A 24,875-nucleotide genomic window follows, 5' to 3' on the forward strand; every position below is an offset into this window, starting at 1 on the left:
CTGAGAAAAGCCTTTGCCGGCATTTCCTCTCGGCATCAAGGAGCGGCGGGCGGAGAGAGGGAAGGGGGGCAGCGGCGTCCCTCCTGGCCTTGGCGGGCCGCCCGACCCTCCCCACCTCCTGCAAACGTGGTGGGCGGCGAAGGGAGAGCGAGGAGCCGGTTCCAGCGGGCGCGGGGCTTGGCTGGCTGGCTGGTGGGGTGAGCGCCGCTGGTGGTGCGGAGGGAGACCCTCCTCCGGGAGGGAGGGGGCCAGGCAGCAGCTAGCCAGCCAGCCGGCGGGATGGCGCTTCCGAGTTCGCAGCCTCCCCCCCCCCCCCTGCCTGCATCTTCGCTCCATAAGACGGGGCTGATTTTTCTTCCCAGTTTGGGAGGAAAAAAACTGCGTCTTATGGAGCGAAAAATACGGTACTTCTTTGTTTATTTTAATTGGAGGGCATTAAATTGTGCATCTTTTCTTTTCTTTTCTTTTTTACCATATATACACACATATAAATTTGTTTTTCTCCTTGATATTTAAATTAAGATTATTTATTTATTTATTTATTTATTTATTTATTTATTTATTTATTTATTTATTTATTTATTTATTTATTTATTTATTTATTTATTTATTTATTTATTTATTTATTTATTTATTTTGTCCAATACACAATGAGGGTTTTAGTGGGTATATATCTATATACACATAGTAAATACATTATGAAGGTTATAGAGGAGTTACTCATAGTAAAATATATCTAAGAAATAATAGAAAAGAAGATAAAGTAATAGAACATATCAATGAAAGAAAAGAAGAAGAGATATAGGAATAGAAGAAAGGTATAGGAGATATAGGAAAGCCATAGGACAGGGGACGGAAGTTAGTCTAGTGCACTTGTACTCGCCCCTTACTGACCTCTTAGGAATCTGGATAGGTCAACCGTAGATAATCTAAGGGTAAAGTGCTATTGATGAGTCTACTGCTGATCTTTATTATAATCCTAAATTCATTAATTTTACTGTATATAAATAAAATTCTATTATGCGTGTATTATTATTATTATTATTATTATTATTATTTATTAAATTTGTATGCCGCCCTTCTCCGTGTATTGGTTCTTCAGGTTGCCCATCCAAATTTTTTTATATGCTACCTAATTTCCTGGGTGATTTTTCCAGCCAAATCTTATAATATACTAATTCAGGTAGCAAGTTCAATGAACTGTAATAATTTTCTTTCCACGTAAGCATTAGAGTTGTAGCTCTGATGCCATAATTTTTATTTTATTTTTTTTAATTCCATAGTAATCTAAAATGACTTCATGAGCAAGACCCAGTAATAATCCAGAGCCCAATTTCCATCAAAACCATTTTAAAATCCCATTTTGCAAAAAAAAATAAACCAATAATCTATAACAATTGTGGATTTAGCAACAGAATTAAGTTTTATCTTAATTGCTATTCTCTCTCTGTCTCTTTTTCCATGGCATGGGCCATAACTTGCAACCTAATATTGGAAAATTACTATCCTACATTGCTGAAAGTGGTTTTTAATCTAAACTGCTACCAAATTATAATGTATATATTATGCATATACCTTACACTAATGCATACATTAAAAGATTGCAGAAAATAAGCTCTAAATCATTATAGTTTTCAATTATGTACTGTTCTCCAGAAATTTAACTATTTAATATTTCAATAATTATGTTTCTGCATCCAATCTACTCTGTGCTTTTACTTCTCACTGCGGCAAGAAAGCCAAGTCTGAAACTATTTAAGCCATTCAAAATCAGATTTTGCACAATGAGGCTATCTCTTGAAAAGTCATTTTTTCATCTAATGGCTGCCACTTTTTTTTAGAAAAATAAGAGAATCTCTCTATTTTACAAATTTAAGATACATACACATAGAATAGTAGCAACTTCATTTACATGTTTTAAAACATAATATTCACTGGTCTTAATTTATAATACTTTGAAAAACAACAAAAGGAACCCAGTGGTGAGTTGTAAATGATTTTGCTTCTGTGCATATGCAGAAGTGTTCTGGGTTGGTGGGCGGAGCCTCCTGCCATTGGCGCTGGTGGTTCTAAGAACCAGTCCAAACAGGGAGCAACACACCCCTGGTTACACCATGATGCAAACAGCAGCCAAAATCCTTATTAAGATAACACCTTTATTAGGTCAACATCGGTCAGCTTAAGATATTATTTGCTGTCATAATGAAAAGTAGGAAAAATCTACCTTTCTTTTTAAATTGTGTCACTTCTGTCAGGTGGCAAATACAACCTTTGCAAACTGAATCCAATGGTTCTGCCAGTTAATTTTACTAGCAGAGGTGAAACAAGAATTGTTGAATAGCCAGGAGTTGGCTGGAGTGAAGAAAGAGGCAGTAGGCAGTTTTGAACCAGCTCAACACATGCAATTGACAGCCATATTTAAAGGGAAGCTGTCAGGGGAGGAACCAATGGGAGCTGTCCCATGTGCCAGCTGTTTGAGTTTCAACCAATCAGGTTGAAGTAGCAGCTGGTGTGGTCAGAAGTCAAGGAGAGAAAAAGGGGTCATGAGTTGAGGATTAAAAAGATGGGAGGGGTGTAGGTTGAAGACTTTACACCCTTTCCCTCTTGGATTGTGCAGACATAGTCCTTCATAGATCCAGTCTGCCACCAGCTCCACCCAGACCGTCTCAGAACTGTTCCTGGAGCTGCAGGAGGAAGAAGTCAAGGGATGCTGCTCTCACATTCTGCTGGGGCAAGGGAACGGCCATCTTTGGAGGGGAGACCAGCATCCAAGAAGGTAAGAGTGGTGGTAAAGGTACAATGAGTGGGGATGCTATTGGAAGCTGGCTGGAGTAGGTGTAGGTGGTAAACTAGGATGCTGGGGGGTATCAGGCACATGGTGGTGAGGCTGGTTTATGTGTCGCCACCAGGTTCGAGTTTCCTCATGTCCAGGACCCACTTAGGCCCACTCCCTAGGTTTAGTGCAAAAACAGGGTCCCCAGGTTATAATAGTCTAGGAGTGGTCTGCCTGCAGGTTTGTTGTAGGTCCACATACCTAGGATGGAGGTGATCAAGTATGGTTCTTAAACGTCATCCCATTAGGAGTTCAACATGGCTTAGGCCTGTAGTCTGGTACATATGCTAGACGAATAGATAGGTAGTTAGGCTAGACTGCCAATTAGAGGTGCCCAAACAAGTTAGGACCCATTTGGCAGACCTCATGGCCCTTTCTACCAATCCATTGGAACAGGGTGAGTGAGGGCAGTTTTATCATGGTGCACCCCCATCTGGGCTGGGTAGGCCTTGAAGCCAGAGGAAGTGAACTGAGGCCCATTGTCTGTGACTATACATCAGGAAGGCCAAGGTTAGGGTAATGGACTCAGAAGTGGTGGAATCCACCAAAACTAGAAAGGTTTGGCCATGGAAGGGGCCTGCCAAATCCATGGGTAGGCGAAACCAGGGGACTTTATCAGATTTCCATTGTAAGACAGGGGCAGCAGGAGGGCTTGGTCTAGACAAATGACAAGGCCTACATTTACTAACCCACTCTTCTATTTGTTCATCCATCCTAGGCCACCAGGCATAGCTGTGTGCACGTGTTTTCATTTGCACTATGCCTGGATGAACTCTATGGAGTTAGTTCATGACTTCTAGTAAAGAAGGGCTGGAACATGGGAGATGGGGAAACTGATGGCCATCACCTATGCACCCAGTCCAAAACCCGCAGAAGGACAAGTTCCTTTGCAAAATTAGAAGTAATATGAGAAGCAGTGGTGGACAGGGGAAGTTCATCTACGAGCAAACTGGAGACAGCCAGTACTGGGTCCTTAATGGGCCTTGGCAATGGGCATCTGCTTAAGGCATCTGCATGGCCCATTTGCTGGACTGGGTGGCGGTGGAGGATGTAAGAATAAGAAGCCATGAACTCTAACCAGCAGGACATCCTAAGGGATAGAATGTTAGGGCTCTGCCTATTGTTAGCAAGGATGCCTGGGAGGGGCTTATCGTTGGTCAGCAGGTGGAAGTGCCACCCATAGAGATAATTGTGGAACTTCTGTATGCCAGCGACACAAGCGAGAGCCTCGCGGTCAGGCTGGCTATAGTTCCTTTCTTCCTGAGACAGTGTACAAGAGTAAAATGCCAGTGGTGCCTCTGAGCCATTTGGAAGGATGTGACTCAGTACTGCTCCCACCCTGTATGGGGAGGCATCACAGGCTAGCAGCAGGGAGACACTGTCACTGTATTGAACAAAGACAGCCTCAGAAATTAAAAGCTGCTTAACTGCTCTGAAAGTAGTCTTATCTGCTGAACCTCAATGCCATGCAATATTTGTGATGATCTTCCTCTACTTGAAAGCAAAACTTGAGTTTCCTCTGAATTTTTCCTTTCATCAGTATAGTATCTCTATTTCTGGAATATATTCTGAGTTTTTCAGATGAAAGCTACCATAGCTATATGAGATTCAGTTGCAATTGTTGTGATTTTATAAGGTAATCATATCCTTCGTAAGCTTTTTCAAAATTATTAAATAACCATGTCGCCTCCTTTATCCTTGTTTTGTAGGAAAGAATTGCTATTGATTTTCACTGTGTGCTATAATCCTATTCATTAAATGAAGTTGCTGTTTTTCCCTTGCTCTATGATGAAATTAAAGACAAGCCATCTGCCCAGCTGTCTAGTACAGAAAACTGAAACTAGAGTAAATTGCAGGCAAAGACAGGAAAGTGTGTTACAAAATTATTCTACCTTGATGTATAGTATAGGTAGTCCTCAGCTTACCACCACAGGTTGCACTCCAGGTCCCATTGGCCAAACAATGCAGGCTGGCTGAACCATGGGGGAGAGCCTTCTCTATCACAGCCCCAATCCTCTGGAACCAATTCCCCCCAGAGATTCATACTGCCCCCCTTCTCTTTGCCTTCCGAAAAGCACTTATAACACACCAATGTCGGCAGGTCTGGGGCTGCTAAGCAATAGTCCACTGTCCCAGCTACTAGCATGTAAGAGTAATAATTGTGTGTTCTTTTATTGGGTTAATTTTTATTGCTACTATTTATGTATTACATATTTTTAAAATTGTTTACTATGTTTTATTGTTGTAAGCCACCCTGAGTCTGCGAGGAGAAGGGCGGCTTATAAATTAAACAAACAAATAAATAAATAAACAAATAAATACGTTTAATAACCATCTGAAGTTACTACAGCACCATAACAAATGACTTATGACCAGTCCTCACACTTATAAATATCACAGCATTCCCATGGTCACATGATCAAAATTCAGCAGCTTGGCAAAAGAGATTCCTGTTAGATTCATGAACAGCATATTTTAGCAGTTCTTTGAGTACCAGCAGCTACTACAGCACTTGGACAACAGTATAAATTACCAAAAAAAACCCAGCTAAATCTATCAGTAAAAAATTGTCTCTGCAGCACTGATGTTTTACTACAGCTTGGGAACCATTAAGACACCTCCTTTAGGCCTGGGAACCTAGGCAAAGACACCCAAAAGAGGCTTGGGAACCTTGTGTAAGATGCTCACCTTCAGGCTTGGGAACCTGTGCCAATTGCCCCACCCATGGCTGGGCATGCCTGGCTATCGGGCGTGACCTCTTGGTGATGAGCCACCACTGACCAACTCCTATTTAAAGCACCAATTGACTTGTACAGCCATTAGAAACATCAATGGGCCTGTTTCCTCTATCATGCAACAATGCTGACAAAACCCCCACTTTTTTGGACCCTTGTTTGAAACCTGGCCTCACCTTTCCATTTCCTAACAAACATTCCCTTTTAAAATATTTTTGAACACAGTCTTATAACATCTTGTGTTCTTTATTTTTTTTAAAATACTGTATCAAGGATACAGCAGAGAAATCACGCGCCCGCAAACAATTGAGAACATTTTTCAATCAATATATGAAGAGACACCAAAATTAAAACAATATATTTTTAAAGAAGAGAACCAGCTATTTCTAATGGTGCTTAATTGAAGAGGATTGAAGCTGTCCCACAGGATCAAACAGGGCATCACAAATAGCCAAAATTTGGCAAAACCCCATTAATTACCAACTTTGAACTCTTATATTTTTTCAACAACTTGAAGGAAAGTACTGCAAATTGGAAGTCCTCATTGCAGCTGTGTACTTAGTACACCTGCCAAAAATCAACCCGAAAGCCTAAGTAGTTTTGAAACTACAGCAGCCTGAAGATTGCTGTACATTCAGTTTTGAGGGGGTTTTTTTTGCAATGTTTGAGCCTGAACTATGTAAAAAGTAAGAGGACTAGGTACATGGGGTTTTGCCAGTTTATAAAGCCTTCCAAGGTGTGCAGGTTCTCCAAATATCTCTAACATACTGCTGAAACTGCCGTGGTTACAGTTTTTGGAAGTTGGTCCAAAATGTCATTTTTGACAACTCAGCATTTTGCATCCCTTTATTTGAGGTCTCCTAGAATTCCCAATTTTTAGTCTTTTGAACTAAAATTTGGGACAGCATATTTTTAGATCATAAAGAAACTATGTGCCAAATTTAATCAAAATCTGAGATGGTAAGGTGGGGACCACTGGTCCACTTCATACGGAATGACCCCTTTTTAAGCACATGGATAAAAATATGAGGGATGACTTTAAAACTATAACAAAATCATTGGGCTATATCATACATCCTTCCTTACAATAGAGCATAGGCTAATATTTTTCAATTATATCACAAACGTCAGCTTACAAAATTGCCACAATGCCTTCATTAAAAGAGAATTGCCATGCTTATGGACTTGAAAGCACAGGACCAATAAAATTTGAGTATTGTAAAGATATAAATTATTTGTAAAGATATAAACAATACTATACTAGGATTATTTATTTATTTGTCAAAATTATTGGGTGTCCATCATACCACACAATAACTTTCAGTACAATTTTTAATTTACACATGTTGTGGTTAGCTCTGGCCCAGCTTCTGCCCCAAGGAATGTGGAGGTGGATGTGGGGGAGACATCCACATGCCGCAGGTCTGTTTTGTTCCCAGTAGAGTCTGCCGACGAAGTCTCCTCTGACCAAGGAAGCATGAGTGACAGGGAAGAGGGGAGTTTGGCAGACAGCCCAGGAGGAGATCAGTCATCTGTATCATCCCTGAATTCTGAACAAGAATTAATGACACATCCATGCATGCGTAAAGTGATGCATAGGAGACAACAACTGAAGGATTATTACAAGAGAAAATGAAGCCACCTGTGGTTGGGTGGGGCTGCTGTAGTTAGTGCTACAGATAAAAGTGCAGCCTGGTGTTTTAGCCTCATGGCAGTTTATCTGATTCATTGTTTCGTCAAGATCGTGGTTTTTACTGTTCAGGATTGTGTGTGTGTACTCTCTGGACTTTAGAATTAGACTCAATTTCCCAGTTATTGGGTGAGCAATTGGACTGCATTTAACCTGTGCCTTGTGTGTACCAGAAAATCCCTTTGACATTTAAAAAGGGAGTTGTTTCTGTTTTTCTGTTTATAAAAACTTTTGGATTTTCCTTCTATCGTGTGGTGTGTTTCTTCCTGGACTAATTGCCCTGTAATTATGGGTGGTTGAGACACGCCGGCAGAACAACAAATGGAATTCAATGAAAGTGAAGATTGCCTGAATTCCAGTTTTGCTTCTCTATCAGAATCACAGCTGATATATTTGCCATCAGTGTGAAGTAAATTCAAAATAAAGCATAAAATTTTCAGCTTTAAATAAAGGAGAAACACAGATAATATACCTTTCTGAAGATAGTGAATATGTCTGGTTCTGGTACTTTCAAAAAGAATGTAAGAGCACATTATTCATGTGAACATTAATATAAATATCGCAACAGATGAGAAACTTCAGTCAATGTTCAGGGAAAAACTGTGGTAGTTTTCAAAATTTAAACGATGTTTTTCTTTTGCAACAAGAACCTTGAATTAAAAGATTATTCTTATCCTTCCAAGTATCTGTTGGGCGCACACAGAAATAATAGCACGGTCACTCTGTTGAGTCTAGTTCTCTGTGTGTCTGAAGAGGAAGGATTGATTGAGGTATTTGTGACAAAAATCTAAGGTGATTATGTGAGGGAAAAATAATTTTGGAAAGAAGGAAGAATTGTTAACAAGGAACTATGAGAAGGGACACTCAGCAAGACAGCAGCAAATTCTCTGGTATTTATTATTGACATTTTGTCTCTTTTTGCAGGCAATTACAATCCTCACATTAATTTAAAAAAAGAGTCAGGCCTTACCTTTAGCCTCCTTGTATTAAAACTCAACTGTGCTGCTAATGCAAGCATATACAAGACAAAACACACACACACACATATATATTTGATCCTGTGGCCTCTGCCTTGTAAGGCAGAGAATTAACCTCTAGGCCAGTGTTTTTCAACCAGTGTGCCGGGGCACACTAGTGTGCCGCGAGACATGGTCAGGTGTGCTGCGATGCTCAGAGAGAAAAAAATCAAGAGAGAGAAAAAAAGAGAGAAAGAAAGCAAGAGAGAGAGAAAGCAAGAGAGAAAGAAAGCAAGAGAGAGAGAGAAAGAAAGCAAGAGAGAAAGAGCGGGAGAGAGCTAGAAAGAGAACAAGAGAGAGAGAGAAAACAAGAGAAAGAGAGAGAGAGAAAGAGAGGGAGGGAAGGAAGGAGAGAGAGAGAAAGACATAGAGGGAGGTAGGGAGGGAGGGAGAAAGAGAGCAAAAAAGAGAGGAAGGAAGGAAGAGAAAGAAAGAGGGATTGAGAGAGAGAGAAAGAAAGAGGAAGGAAGGGAGAGAAAGAGGGAGGGAGAAAGAAATAGAGTGAAGGGGAGGAAGAGAGAGAGAGAGGATTTTTTGTCCAAACTTTTTTTAGCTGCCGCCCCCTCCCTGCTCAATGTGCCCCAGGGTTTCGTAAATGTAAAAAATGTGCCGCGGCTCAAAAAAGGTTGAAAATCACTGCTCTAGGCAACCAGATCTGATCCCTTCAGCTTTGTACCAGGGAGTGTATGTATCACATGTACCAGGGATAGTATGTATCACATGTTTTTTGCTGAAATTTTAAAATTAAGGGAGACTAGGGATGCCACCATTTCAGCCTTGTTCTGGCCTCATCAGCTAGCCACATCCTTACTGGGATTTGATGGATGGATGGATGGATAGATATATAAATAAATGATAGATAGATAGATAGATAGATAGATAGATAGATAGATAGATAGATAGATAGATAGATAGATAGATAGACAGACAGACAGACAGACAGACAGACAGACAGACAGACAGACAGACAGACAGACACAGACAATTGCTATCTTTGCTAAAGAAGGAAATTTTAAAATCAGATGGAACAGAATGCATAGCCTAATAGAGCATTCTACCCATGAAAGTTTCATTAATATCTAATACAGAGACTAACTTTAATTTCTATGTAGATTACACATATGCAAACCAACTCCCCCCAGAGATTAGAACTGCCCCTACTCTCCTTGCCTTTCGTAAGCTCCTTAAAACCCACCTTTGTCATCAGGCATGGGGGAACTGAGACATCTCCCCCGGGCATATACAATTTATGAATGATATGTTTGTATGTATGTTTGTTTAGTAAATGGGGTTCTTAAATATTTTAAACTATAATTTAGATTTGTTATGAATTGTTTCATTTTGTTGTGAGCCACCCCAAGTCTGCGGAGAGGGGCGGCATACAAATCTAAATAATAAATAAATAAATAAACATCCAGAAAAGATGCAATTTATGGGGTTTTTTTCAAATTATTTTTACATTTGTATTTATTTATTTTCTCCCCTTATATACAAAACTCTCAGAAAAGGTTATACTTCTACAGTTCTACCCATTCAGAAAATGAAATATATTTAGTCATTTAGAAGAAGTAGGATTTTTTTCCCTTCAACAATTAAAATGTTAAATCAACAGTCACCTCGTGTCACAGGAAAAATCTCTGTAATATCCCAAGAATATCATAATTCAACATAGTATTTTTGTTGCTGAATGATTATGTTAGTTTGCTTCTAAAAAAAAGACTACTTTATTACTATAGTTAATGTCTACGTGGCGCCAAGACAAAACCGTATGGGTAATATACAATAAAATCCAGTAAAATATAAGACATGATAGCCCAAACACTACATCTGAAAAACGAATCACAAAGTAGACATCTTACTGGAATTATCAAGGGACAATGAAATGACCAGACTTCCTAGTATAAAATTGGCTCCATTAAAAAGCTATTCAATATAAAGGGTATCTGAATTGCCAATTGAAACTCTGCCAACTAAAATCTCTTGGGGAGACAAGTTGGAGAACTAGGATGCTTTAAATGAAGAGTGAGCAACATCCTTCTGCTCATGTTTACAAGCCAGATGGAGCCAGAGCAGGAGTATGTCATTGAAACCAGCTATTCTTTCTCTTTTAGTTATGCTTTCCCCCCTCCTCATCTCCATATAATCCCTGCCATGCTGCAGGCTGGCAGTGAAATGTAAAAGTGATCTTTGTCACTTTTCTTCAGAGAGAAAAGACGTGTTTGAAAATCACCAGAGATATCTTGAGTGGAAGCCAAAGAAGCTGGCTGGATCATTGTCTCTTCAAACTGAGTAGTCCCCTTCAGATATTCAGAGTATTTATCACCTCCAGAGGAGCTATTAATCATTAATATCACTCAAGGGACAACAGTTCCTGCACACAGAGAGATATTTATTGTCTGTAAGAGAGACACTTTGGTAAAAGTAAAAATACAGTTTTGCTCATGCAGACCACTCAGAGAACCCCCTGGATACTTGGTTTTAAAATAAATAACATTGTACAGAAAATCCAGGTTTGGGGGCCACAACAGCTTCCAGGAATTGCAGGTTAAATAATTTATAAAAGCAAAATATTGCCATCAAAACATTGCATCATAATCATATTAATCATCATCATTATAATTATTGTTATTATTGTTGTTATTGTTATTATTATTTATCAGCCTTGACATGGTACCTCATTTTGAAAAATTCTTCTCAATGTTGGTGTCTTTTGATGCCAAAGCTGTATATAAAAAAGAAAAGAGGTTTATTGTTTGTTGTATTTTACTTCACCAGAGATATCCTGAATCATGTGAGTTTTAAAATTGAAATCTCACTAATACTCATATTTTCACCTTGTGTTTGCTTTGCAATATTAGCTGTCAGTCTTTTGAGCTCATTTTAACTTGTTGGTTTTACTTGTTGATTTTGAACTGAAATTTTATATTTTTATTTTTATTCGGTTAGTCTGAAATATTCTCAGCACAAATTATTTGTAAGCATACTAATAAATACGACGACTAGGAATCTACAAAATCATCGCTATAGCCATGCCATTTCAAGACAATTGGAACAAATCTAAATTTAAAAACTTGTTCTTCAAATTCCTTATATGCATCTCTTTGCTACCACCGAGTGGTTGATTGTAAAATAGTTTTATATATCTAGTTTTATATATATATATAGTTTTCTCTATCTGAGTATAACTTATATACGGTATCTGTTTCAGTCTTAATTGTCAAGAAGGTTTCATTAATTTGATTAAGTAATCAGAAATCACCCTTCTTACTCTCAATTTTCTCTATAAATGATTTAAAATACCTGTGTCCAGCTGAAAGAATATCATTATTTTTTATCAGATCCAGGTTGTTAACATCTGTACAACCTCTACAAGGCTATGAAAGGTTTGTTTTCTGTTATCTATTCTCCATGTTTTACAGGACTAGCCTACACACTTAGCAATAAGGCCCATGGATTTTCATACGGCTTACTTTCAGCTAAATAGAGTATATGGATCTCTGTAGCAACAATCCCATGCCCCAGACAATGGAGTATAATCAAAACTACTTGATTTTTCTGCAAACAAAGCCAAAGTAATAGAAAATAGATTAGCAAGAAATTTGGCAATAAAAGCCAGAAAATGACCTCCAATTGATTGTAAATTATAAAGATTAAATACTGGATAATGCCAGGGAAGAAAGGAACTCCTTTTCCAAAGTTAAAATAGATCGTGACAGCCACACTTCTTTCATATTAAGTACATGCTTCTTACACCAGTCTTCAGATTGTGGACCAGATTGTGAAAACAGGCCCATTTTTGCCTCCGGAGGGTCGCTGGAGCCTAGGGGATGCAGTTTTCTCCCTCTCAGAGGCTCAAGAAAAACTCCAGAGCCTGGAGAAGAGGAAAATGCTCCCATTCCACCGTGGTGTGGTGCAGGATGCTGACTAAGTCATGCCCACCATGGCCACACTCACCCAGCAATCAGGCAGAGAACCCATTGTTGAAATTGTTGAACCCCACCCCTGGATACTATCCAGGTGTAGCTTATTTATCTTTCATTAGGTTTACCCAAGAAACATTAATTTCCAGAAGGCAAATTTGCATTCACTGCAACTATCAGCAAGCAAGGAAAGATTTTGCACCAGATGCGGAGTGACAACACGGAGACAAAGCTGGATTTAAAAATGGGTCACTTTATTAAATTGAATATAAATTTAATTAATTAAACAACAAATAACTGGGACCTGCAGAGGTCACTAAAACTTTGGGGTGGAAATGATGTACTAAAACATTCCTTGGCAACTATGGGTGTAGCTCCTTGCTGATCCAGGTGAAGGGGACCATGCTGCAGCGGCGGCGCAAGCAAAAGGAGGTCCTTTCACGTAATTTTTTTTTATTTTTACGTGAAAGGACCTCCCTTTGCTTGTGGCGCCGCTGCGGCATCCTTTTTCGTAAAAATATATTTTTTTTACATGAAAAGACCTCCCTGTGAAGGAGCTGGGGAATCCCACGAAGAGATTCCGGGGGCGGAGCTTTGATGTCATGTATACTGGCAGGTTGCTAAGGACGCCAAGGTGATCACTTCCTGGATTTCATGGAATCTCTTCGTGGGATTCCCCAGCTCCTTCAAAGGGAGGTCTTTTCATGTAAAAAAAAATATTTTTACAAAAAAGGACACCGCAGCAGCGCTGCAAGCAAAGGGAGGTCCTTTCACGTAAAAATAAAAATATATATTTTTATGTGAAAGGACCTCCCTTTGCTTGCGGCACCACTGCGGCGTCCTTTTTCATAAAAATAAAAATAAATAAAAATAAAAAATCCATTAAAATAAAAAACGATGGGAGAGCTTTGGTGCCACGGACCGTTCGGGTTCGGCTGAACTTTGTGTGAAGTTTGTCCAAACTTGCCGAACCCGAACACCATTGGGTTTGCCCATCACTAATCTTCTGTTTCCTTCCCACAGTTTCTTGTGCCTGATTGTTCTTTCTCTACCACCGAAACACAGTAATGATCATATGGATGCCTAACCAGATTTGAAGAATTAGAACCAACTCATGCATTCAGAGAACCCTGAAGAAGACAAAGACATTGTCAATATTCCAACTGAAAGAAGAGCCACTAGAACCTTACTACTAAACTGGAAGAAAACAATGAAATCTGTCCCCATTACCCCCTTACCTTGCCTTTATTTATTCTGCTTTAAGTCCCTATATCAATTTGACTTCTTTATGAAGTAGGATAAATCATCAAAATGTTACATGTTTTGAGGCTACATGGGGTCATTGTTGGAGACCAACCATCTTAGTTGGGATGGTTCAGACAGAAAATTACTTTAGAGTCATTATGTAAACACAAGAGGGCAAGGTAATCCCCATCCCCAAATGCCTTTTAACCTTACCTAATCTTTCTCAGATGAAAGTTATCATCATGATTCCCATGGAATAGGCATCGAATAATAAAGTAGCTACTTTCAAACTCTTTACATGTGGAGTGCTTTGTGTTTGTGCCCTATAGTCATGTTGGAATAAAGAGAAACACTTTATTTGAATCCTACTACAACTAAGAATGACTTAAGACAGACTCATTCATGGACTAGGAATGAAGTAAAGGTAACATCCTGGGGACATAGTAGGAAAAAAGAAGATATTGCCAAGATATGTTTGTGCTGTGACTGGGTGCAAGTAAGTAAAGGCTCTATATTTTAACAGTATAGCTCAGTGATGGCAACCCTTTTTTCCCTATATATCATTAGAGCCACACTGGTACTGAAACAACTGTTTCACTTTCCTCATTTGGAGAGGGTTGATCCAATTTCTTACAAAAAAGCTTTCCTACTTTTAAGTAAAGAAAGAAAGAAAAATGCTTGTTTGATGTGTCCTGTAGCATGATAATGCTCTTTTACTAATTAATAATTACTAACTGCCTCCTCCAGTCACCTGAACCAAGGTTTATTATAATTTCCTTACTCACCAAAAGAGTGTGCGTGCATACTATCATGCATGCACAAGTGCCGACACCCATAATACAAAACCTAGGGAAGGCAAAAACAGCTCCCCCCCCCCGGAGGCCCTCTGGTGGCCTGAAACAGCCTATTTCTCAACTTCTGGTAGGCCCAGTGGGCCATGTTTCACCCTCCCCAGACTCCAAAGGTTTCCCTGGAGCCGGGGAAGGGTAAAAACACCCTCTCCCATCCTCCCCAGAGGCTCTTCGGAAGCCAAAAATGCCCTCCCAGTGCCTCTGTGCAAGCTAAAAAATCAGCTGGTCGGCACACATGCACTTTGGAGCTCAGTTAGGGCAACGGCTTGTGTGCCAGCAGATATGGCTCCGCGTGCCACCTTTGGTACTCGTTCCATAGGTTTGCCATCACTGGTATAGCTAATACATGCCCTAGTTTTTATTGCACTAAAACTGTTATGGAATAAAAATAACACAATACTATAACTATGGAGTGTAAACTGTGAGTACTGTATATGCTATGTAATATTATATTCTTATCTTGGTTTTGTACTATTATTTATAATGTACACAATAGCTTTCCCCCCCAGTTATGTCTTCTTCATACATTAACCTGGATCTATAAAAGTAACTGCTTATATTTCATACTTGTTATACTGATGAGTGTTATTTAGCAGGAAAGGACCTATCATTTTGAGTTTTATCCTCTTGATAAAAGTAATGCTGCCAACTGCAGAATAGCGCTATATATCATTAGAACCACACGGGTACTGAAACTACTGTTTCACTTTCCTCATTTGGAGAGGGTTGATCCAATTTCTTATAAAAAAGCTTTCCTACTTTTAAGTAAATAAGAAAGAAAAATGCTTGGTTGATGTGTCCTGTAGCACGATAATGCTCTTTTACTAATTAATAATTACTAACTGCCTCCTCCAGTCACCTGAACCAAGGTTTATTATAATTTCCTTACTCGCACTAATCCATTTCATTCCCATCAAATAATAATGTTAATTCATAATACAATACTATAGTAATTGCCTGTCATAATTAAGCTTTAGTTAATTAATCCATTCATTAAACTGATCATAAGTCTCAGAGGTGCATGGAGGTTTCATGCTTTAAACCAGGAGTATGTATCTGCAAGGTTTAAGCCATCCAGTTTGCTCTTTAAACTTGAGACTTCTTTAATCCATCATTCAATAACTAACACCATGAAACAACATCATCTGTCTATCGCAAGTCCTTGGGAAGGACTTAATAAGTCTATATTTAGCTGACTGTGCAACCAACCACAAAAGCAAAAAAATAACCATACCTACCCTACCATGTCCCTTTCAAATAATTGCACCTTACCTCTTACATGTCTTAGACCAGGGGTCCCCAAACTTTTTACACAGGGGGCCAGTTCACTGTCCCTCGGACTGCTGGAGGGCCAGACTTTTAAAAAAACCTATGAACAAATCCCTATGCATACTGCACATACCTTATCTTAAAGTAAAAAACAAAATGGGAATGTACTATTTAGAGGGGGGGAAGAAGTCTGAAATTCATATATGTTTATGTTTTGTTTTTAATTTTCTTTTGTTAACATCTGATTGGCTATACAAGGTTTTCTTGGCTCATAGAAAAATGTATAAAGAAAGAAGGAAGAACTTTGGCATAATGGTTAATACGTTAGAAATAATTGGTGGTGTACTTTTTTGAGGAGGGAATTTAGTTAAAAGAAAATGAATGCAACTGGATGACAAAATTAGAAAAAAAACTTTTGCAACTTTTTTGATGATTGATATTAGTTACTAACAAAATACCGCATTTTATTCATGGAAAATTAGATGTGCTCCTGTCACTCACCAGCGGGCCGGATAAATGGCCTCAGGGGGCCGCATGTGGCCCGCGGGCCGTAGTTTGGGGACCGCTGTCTTAGACCCTTAGAATCTTCTTCTAAATTCTAGAAACCTACAAGCAGAGCTTCTGTGTAAGTCTAAGCTTAGCTGAAAATCAGGTCAAAATCAGTGCAGAATATGTCTGCACTGAGAATGGAATTGGAGAAGTCCAGGCTAATGGGTAAAAGGCCATTGGCATTTGAGATGATTCATATCTTTATCCTGCCATTTATATTTAGGAGCTTTTGACTCAGTATAAATGCCTCAGCTGAAATTAACACATAATTATTTGCTCTCCTTTTATTTGTCTCATCTGTATAGGTGTCTCGAGATCAAATTAAAATGAAATGGGGGGGGGAGGAATTATTGGATTCATAATTCAGAGAAAAGTCAGCTTATTTGGAAATGGCCATTGACGTCTATCTTTCTCATTCTATTTTTTATAAAGCACCAGGGGCATGTAGCATGCCTGCTTGTCATACCAAGGGGATTGCCTTGTATTTTGACACAATTTCCTATTAATAGAAAAATAGAAGATTGACGGCAGAAAAAAACCTCATGGTCCATCTAGTCTGCCATTATACTATTGCCTGTATTTTATCTTAGGATGGATCTATGTTTATTCCAGGCATGTTTAAATTCATTTACTGTGGATTTACCAACCACGTCTGCTGGAAGTTTGTTCCAAGCATATAGTACTCTTTCAGTAAAATAATATTTTCTCACGTTGCTTCTAATCTTCCCCCAACCAACCTCAGATTGTGCCCCCTTGTTCTTGTGTTCATTTTCCTATTAAAAACGCTTCCCTCCTGAACCTTATTTAACCTTTTAACATATTTAAATGTTTCAATCACGTCCCCCCTTTCCCTTCTGTCCTCAAGACTATACACATTGAGTTCATTAAGTCTTTCCTGCTAAGTTTTATGCTTAAGACCTTCCACTATTTTTGTAGCCCGTCTTTGGACCCATTCAATTTTATCAATATCTTTTTGTAGGTGAGGTCTCCAGAATGGAAAACAGTATTCCAAACATGGGCTCACCAGCAGATCACAATCTCCCTCTTCCTGCTTGTTATACCTCTAGCTATGCAATGACATAATGACACAATGTTGTGTAGGATGTATCTTAATAAGCAATATACTACTTCATTGGAGGTGAATTCTAGGGCGTTTTTGAAGTGCTTCTGTCCCCAATAAAATAAATTGCCTTTTTGAGCATTGTCCTCTTGGTCAGCTGGAAGAATTGTTAGTCAGATTAAAGAAATAACACAGTAAAGACAGTTGCTGGGTATTGCAAAAGTAATGTCAAGCTCACATTGTCATGGTGCCATCACATGATGTATTGGGAATTTCTTCTCTGCTAAATTGGGGGGGGGGGGGGCTGGGACAGCACATGATACATCCTGCACACGGGCCATGAGTTTGAACTCTGTCTTAGAGTAAGTGTGGAGCAAAGCTGATGATTGTGTGAAAGGTGCTTGAGACTTCCCTGCTGCTCCTCTTGAAAGCTGTGACATTGTAATAAAACAAGGTTGTACAAAATGCACCTGCCAATTTCTACATGTTTGCATTAGTAGGAAAGCACCAAAAGGCTAGCTCACAGAAGCAAAATACTGTATGAATTAGTTTCAAGTTTTCTCCTATAGAATGACATCTCATTTTAATTGACTGAAAGGTGTAAAGAAAAAAATGTGTTATTCTAAGCAATACCCATTAAATATTAAAGTGTGTAATTGCAGAGATTATATCATTAGCACAGCAATGTTATTTACATTTGTCAAGTATGCTGCAAATTATTTAGTGACACCATTATACGAGTGACATAAACCAATGTAGAAGTTTGCCTGTTGTAGGCCAAGATCACCGCATCAAGGTATGTTAAACTATGGTTTTAAGTGTGTCTACAACCTTATGCACGGAAATAAGAATTCATAGGATAATTGTTTTTATACTTCTGTTGCTCTTCCGGAGCAACAGATCTTACAGGGAATTACTACTTTGCCATTGTCAAAAATAAATCTCACCAATTAAAATGAAGAAGGAAACCAAGTTTATCATAAGTACTATTCTGGATGGGTTTAAAATGACAGAGTGCCCTGGTTGCCAGTCAAAAGTTTTGATTTCCCTGCAATCATCTCCTTCAAATCCTTGATAACAATGGCAAGTGAATTTCTCTGCCATTGTTTGAAGGTCAGTTGAAGATGCTACCCCTCTCACAGTAACTCCATTCTTTGAAGCTTTGATTTGAAAACTTTGAGGATTTAAATGAAGATAATCCAAAGCTTTCCAGTTTCTTCGTATGCATCTTCCATTATTCTGGCACAGATGCTGGCTACACACCTCTGCAGCTTTCGTTACATTGGTGATGTAGGGACCTAATTTAGAAGCAACGAATTCCTTCACCTTTGTGCAATTGGCCTGCAAGAAAGAAGAAATATGTAAATCATAGGACAGCTGTCAAATGCCATATCTATAATTTATACACACACACACACATACCCCCATCCCCACCCCCACACATCGTATTTTTTTGTAGTATAAGACTTATGGAGTAGAAGATGCAGATAGATTTTAGAGGAGGAAAACAAGGAAAAAGGTATTCTGAACCAAATTGTGCAGTAATATATTATTTAATAAAATACAAGTGTAGCAGAATACTTTTTACAATCATGTACACTTTTTACAACCATGTACACTTTTTACAAATTTTAAACTTGACAGCTTTAAGACTAGTGGACTTCAACTCCCAGAATTCCTCCTCCAATCATGCTAGCTCAGGAATGGGAGTTGAAGGCCACAAGTCTTAAACTTGCCAGGTTTGAAGACCTTTGCACCCCAGACTTGACAGCTTTAAAACTAGTGGACTTCAACTCCCAGAATTCCTCCTCCAGGCATGCTAGACTGGGAAAATAGAATGCAAAAATGCCCCAATTTTTTTTGCAAAAAAAAGGGCTATTTTTGTCAGGTTTTTTTCAAAAATGAGGTGGTCAAAGGGTCTGGGAAGCCTACAGAGAGCTCCTGGCTGCTGAAGGAGGGCAAAAAAATGTCCCTGTTTTTGTGGAAAATGGGCTGTTTTTCCCCATTTCTTCACATAAATGGGGGCATTTCTGCCTTCTTCCACCACCACCAACACCCATGAGCTCTCTGCAGGCTTCCCAGACCCTCTGTCCACTCCATTCTTGAGAAAAACAGGCCATTTTTTTTTTGCAAAAATGGGATGCGAGGGTGGGGCTTCAAGAGGCCAAAAATGGCTGTATTTGGTGTATAAGACACACCAACATTTCCCCCCTTCCTTAGGGGAGAAAAGGTGCATCTTATACTCTGAAAAATATGGTGTGTGTGTGTGTAAAACATATTTTTGCTGATATTGAAAAGGAAGGTAGACTAGTATAGATCTATTTTGAGCTCTTTTGATCTTTTCAGCTAGCCATACCCTTACTGGTATTTGAACCTGTGGGGTTTTGCCTTGCAAGGCAGGAGCTTTAGCCTCTAGACCACATGATCTCCTCCACTCAGCTTTGTACCAGGGAAGAGCCATATGTTTGTTGTAGTTTTTTTCTGTCGAATCACCCTGGTATACCCAAATATGGGAGGGAGCACACAGCTTCCTTTTTGCCTATCAACTCCTCTAGGGGCCATATACAAGGCAGATGAATTTTGATAAACTATATTCTATATGTGTAACATATTTTTGATGATAATGAAAAGGAAGGGAGAGTAGTATAGATCTATTTCGAACTCTTTTGGTCTCTTCAGCTAGCCATTCCCCTTTACCAGGATTTGAACCTGTGGGGTCTGTCTTTCAAGGCAGCAGCTTTAGTCTCTAGACCAGTGATGGTGAACCTATGGCACAGGTGCAACAGATGGCACGCAGAGCTATATCTGCTGGCACGTGAGCTGTTGTCCTAGCTCAGCTCCAATGTGCATGTGTGTGCCGGCCAGCTGATTTTTGGCTTGCACAGAGGCTCTGGGAGGACATTTCTGGCTTCCAGAAAGCCTCCAGGGGGGTGGAGAAGGGCATTTTTACCCTCAGGGAAGCCTTTGGAGCCTGGGGAGGGCAAAACACAAGCTTACTGGCCCACCAGAAGTTGGGAAACAGGACATTTCTGGCCTCCAGAGGGCCTCCAGAGGGGTGGGAGAAGCTGTTTTTGCCCTCCTCAGACATTGAATTATGGGTGTGGGACTTGTTGTATCAGCACCTGAGGGAAAAAAAGGTTCACCATCACTGCTCCAGACCACACACCCACACAAGCGATAAAGAAATAAAGGAAGACTAGTATAGATCTATTTCAAGCTATTTAGCTCTCAACAGATAGCCATATCCTTCTAGGATTTGAACTTGGACTGCTTGCCTTGTTATGCAGTGCTTTTACCCTCTAAGCTTTTACCCTTTACCTTCTAAGCCAAAAATTCTCCTCCCTTATCAGCTGAGCCTGTGAAAAGATTAAATGTTTTTCTGTCCAGTCCCCTGGTATACCCAAATATGGAAGGGAGCTTCCTTTATATATATATAAACCCAATTTAATCTTATTTTCCAAGCTTTGAAAGAAAGTTATAGATTGTTGCCAAATGTTCCTTGAAGCTTCCCCTACTCATAATCTGATCTTGTTTAAGAAAAAAACCAATTGATAAAAAGTGAGTTTACTAAATTAAAGATTTGTTGTGTCAAAAGGAGGGCTTTTCAGCAAGTTAAAGATTTCAAAACAATGACTTCAATTTACCTCTGATGATGTTAAATTCATGTCTCCCCAAATAACAATTCCTGCAGCTCCCAAGGCAGCACTCTCACCAATTGTGCTAACAAGATCTTGCTATACAGGAACAGAAGAAAATATTATCAGTCAATTATTATATATCATCCCTGAGGTCCTTAAAAACTGGCACATTAACAGCATCATTATGGGGTACAGCATTCTGAGTAGTCAAGCTTTCAGAAGAATTAGTAACTAATTGCTGCAAATGTTCATGTTTTAATGTGTTTCCTCTTCAATCAGTTTTGTATCTGTAGTAAGGATATTTTGTTTTTTCAATTTTAGCATGTCAGTTTGAAGATAAGATAGATGTTGCATAAATACTTTTTATCATGAATTTAGAAAATCTTGCCGTTCCAAACATGACTTCAGATATTATTTTTGCAACAGTCCTATTTCTGTCTTCTAGGGTTGGGTTTTGAGTGCAAGAAACTTTTATTAAAGTGTGGGAGGGGGGGAGCTCAGAACAAAATGAAGCACACAGTGACCCATTCACTAACCCAGTGTTTCCCAACCTTGGCAATTTGAAGAGATCTGGACTTCAACTCCCAGAATTCCCCAGCCAGTGAATGCTGGCTGGGGAATTCTGGGAGTTGAAGTCCAGATCTCTTCAAGTTGCCAAGGTTGGGAAACACTGCACTAACCAACTGGAGATGGGTGGGAGGGGTGGGAGAGAAAGAGAGAGGGAGGGAGAGAGAGAGAGAGAGAGAGTTGAAATTAGCCAGACTTCATGCATTGTGCAGATTAAGCCCTAAGATCTTTAATGGATGTGATTAAGTTTGTTTTGTGCATATAGTGTATTCATTTCATGCTGGGTTGACTTCAAATATATAAAACCAAACCTGAGATTTATACATTTTTAAATAAATATTCAAATGAAAGCATTAAATATATAAACAATTAAACATTAGTTAGGCAAGTGGTGTGAGAGCAGTCAATTAAAAGGGAAAAAAGTCAACAATTCTTCAGATATAAGATGTCTGCCCAAAAATGTATGATACATTATTGACATGTGTTAAAATAAATCATTTCAAATTATTTTCCCCAAGATGTCTAAGATTGCAATTTGACAGGCCAATAAACTTTTTTTTTACTATGGAGAAAAGTTGTCTTTGGAAAAAAAATGAATTGAGGGCTAGTGATGATTGTAATAGTTGCAGCATTCCAGATACTTTGACATTATGTTAAAGTAAAGTCTATGGAGAGGGGCGGCATACAAATCCAATAAATAAAATTTAAAAAATAAAAAATAAAAACATTATGCTTTTCTTACTTGATATTCAAATACTTGATATTCAAATATTCAAATTCAATGCCACAAATAAATATGTATTTATTCGGGTCGTATGTGACCCAAAGCCAAGTTTGAGTCCCTGTAAAAACTTTTCCCTGCATATCTAAAACTTGAAATTTCATGACTTTTCATCATTTCAGGGGTTCTCTCTATGAGAATTTTTTTGGGGGAGTGGGGGGTTTCTTTCTTGCTGAAAACAAAAAAGTCACACTTGTTATGTTCCTGGGTCACCCTGACCCGGACCGAAAACTCATCATTTGAAGTGCTTATGTTTGGTCAATTTGAATACTTTTTTCACTTGGAAAGTAGTCTGAACATTTCTGCACACAATGATATGAAAATTGAAATGAAAAAAGTAATTCTTATTGGTTTATTTTGCTGATAGAATGCATGCCCCCCCCTGGGTTTTGTGAAATATTTTTCAATTTATGGATAGTTTTTCTTGCAAAATGTGTTCAATTTTACTAAAGTTGGTGTGGGATTGGTAGTTTGAACATTTCTGAATATAAGAAAAATATAAATGAACTGAAATAAATGTTTCTTATTGGTTGTTTACAATCATAAATAAGCCCTCCCCCCCCCTTGGCTGCTTGCAAACATTTTCACTTTATATTTACGCAGGCTTCAAATCTGAAATATTTTTAATATCTTAGGCATTCATTTACTCATTTTAACATGCCTGATCATCATAAAAATATTTGTGGGGGTGGGGGAAAAAAATTTTCTGGGCAAAAAAAAAATCACGTTGACTCTATTTCGGGTCATATTGACCCGGACCAAAATGATTTTTTTTAGATACTTGAATTTGGTCTTTTTGAAAACTTTTTCCACTGGAAAACTAGTTTGAACATTTATGAACATAATGATATGAAAATTGATCTGAAAAAAGTGAGGCTTATATTTTTATTTTGATCAAAAATCCCCTCCCCCATGCTTTCTGAATTTTTTGTAAATTTATATTTTTTTAGGCTACAAATCTCTAAGGAATATTCCCCCAAAAGTTTTGATATACTAAATTGAACAATCCTAAACATAAGAAAAATAGAAATGAACTGAAAAAATGATTCTTATTGGTTTATTTTTGAATATAAGACCATATTACTTTAGTAAAATAGAATGCATTTTGCAGGCAAAATTATCAATAAACCTAAAACAAATTCACAAAAACGGGGGGAGGGACATTTATGTGCAAAATAAACCAATAAGGATTAATCTTTTCAGTTCAAATTTCATTCCATTGTGTGCAGAAATGTTCAAACTTGTTTCCAGGTGAAAAAAGCTTTCAAAAAGACCAAATATAAGTACCTAAAATGATCAATTTGCAGTCCGGGTCAAATAGACCCGGGAACATAAGATTAGGGAGTTTTTTTGAACAGAACAGCAGGGTTAACCTGCACCTCCACCACAATCCGATGACTCTTAGCAACTTAATTTACACATTTTCCACTCCAACTAGAGAAAATGGTCATTAATCAAATCTAGGAGTTGTATTAGGAAAGGGAAGGTTCTCACTTACAGCAGGATGTTGGATAATTGTCTGGGAGTGTAAGAAGACAAGAATGATAGGAATGTGATGGTAGGGATGTGGTTAGTTAGCTGGGAAATGGAAGATGTTGAAGCAGAAAGAGAGAATTTGTCCTGTATTTTTAAGAACCTAAAAAGAAACTTGCTGGATCAGAGCAAGATCTTATTTAATCCCATATTATTTTCCCATTATGGCCAGCCAAATGCCCTTGTGTGTTCTTGATTGAAGTTAAATGTGAACTAACTCTTCCTGATTTAAAGTTCCACTGGTCCAGGGCAATGGTTCATTTGTTCTACAGAAGACACAACATTGATGGACTCTAGTGAGCTTACCATAGAAAGAAACAACAGAGGCTGATCTCTATAGTCTAGTCGAGTGTATACAAATACTGGGAGAGAATAATCATGTGAGGTCATAAAGGAAATCCTCATGGATTCTTTCACTCTAAACCGTGAAAAGTGTAATGTGTTTTCACTGCTTCCGCGGGATTTCTTAATGCCGATGGAGGGGTATAATGCTGCACTGCTATTCCACAACCACAACAGTTCATTATTCCTCATGAGTTCATTTTCTGGACATGAGCCAGTATAGTTCTGCTCATGGAAATTGTAATTGTGGCAATCAGGATATAAGTAATATCCCCAGAGGCCCTTGGGCCTGTTTTTAATCCCCAGTTCAATTGTTTCTTTCATGAAAGCCTTAGCACATTTTTCGAAAGAAAATTTAGCTAAATGTTCAATGGCATTTGCAGAAATATTCTTTTGCCGTTTGGAAATTAGTTTCCTCGACTGTTTCTTGTAAATATTTTTTGCATTCCAGTTACGCTCCCACTGGGGTCTCCAGTGTTCCCAGTCTATGACTGCCAACCCAGTGAAATCCTTATCAGGAATATAATAATTAATATCTTGATTAGCTTTCTCCAAGTGTGTTTGCAAGCTGAAATTCTGAGGAAGGCCACCGTTGATTGGGATTTCTTGTGATGTGTACCAGGGATAATGTCCCAGCCTGTTGACATAAAATATGGTCACATTCTGCCCTCTTGCTTTGGCAAATGGACTTCCAATCACATGGAACATTCTTAAGCTGATTGTGATATTATATCGGATGGTGCAATGATCTGTCGGTGCATTCCAGGCAGCTATGAAAGGCATCCGTCGAAACATAGGAAGTTGAGCAAACTTCAGGGCCAAAGCAGAACTCCACAAAAATGACAT

General features: G+C 38.7%; 1 protein-coding gene across 1 annotated transcript; it reads right to left on the reverse strand.

Moving 5' to 3' along the window:
• Window positions 1–3,676: 3,676 nt before the first annotated feature.
• On the reverse strand, window positions 3,677–24,875 carry LOC139169116 (hyaluronidase-4-like). Its single transcript, XM_070754935.1, has 4 exons — window positions 23,994–24,875; window positions 20,813–20,902; window positions 18,196–18,509; window positions 3,677–4,217 (listed from the first exon to the last, which is right to left on the reverse strand). The coding sequence occupies exons 1-4, from the start codon at window positions 24,873–24,875 to the stop codon at window positions 3,677–3,679; spliced, it is 1,827 nt and encodes a 608-aa protein (XP_070611036.1).

Source organism: Erythrolamprus reginae, chromosome 6, assembly GCF_031021105.1.
Source record: "Erythrolamprus reginae isolate rEryReg1 chromosome 6, rEryReg1.hap1, whole genome shotgun sequence".
In the NCBI taxonomy this organism is placed as follows: Eukaryota; Metazoa; Chordata; class Lepidosauria; order Squamata; family Dipsadidae; genus Erythrolamprus; species Erythrolamprus reginae.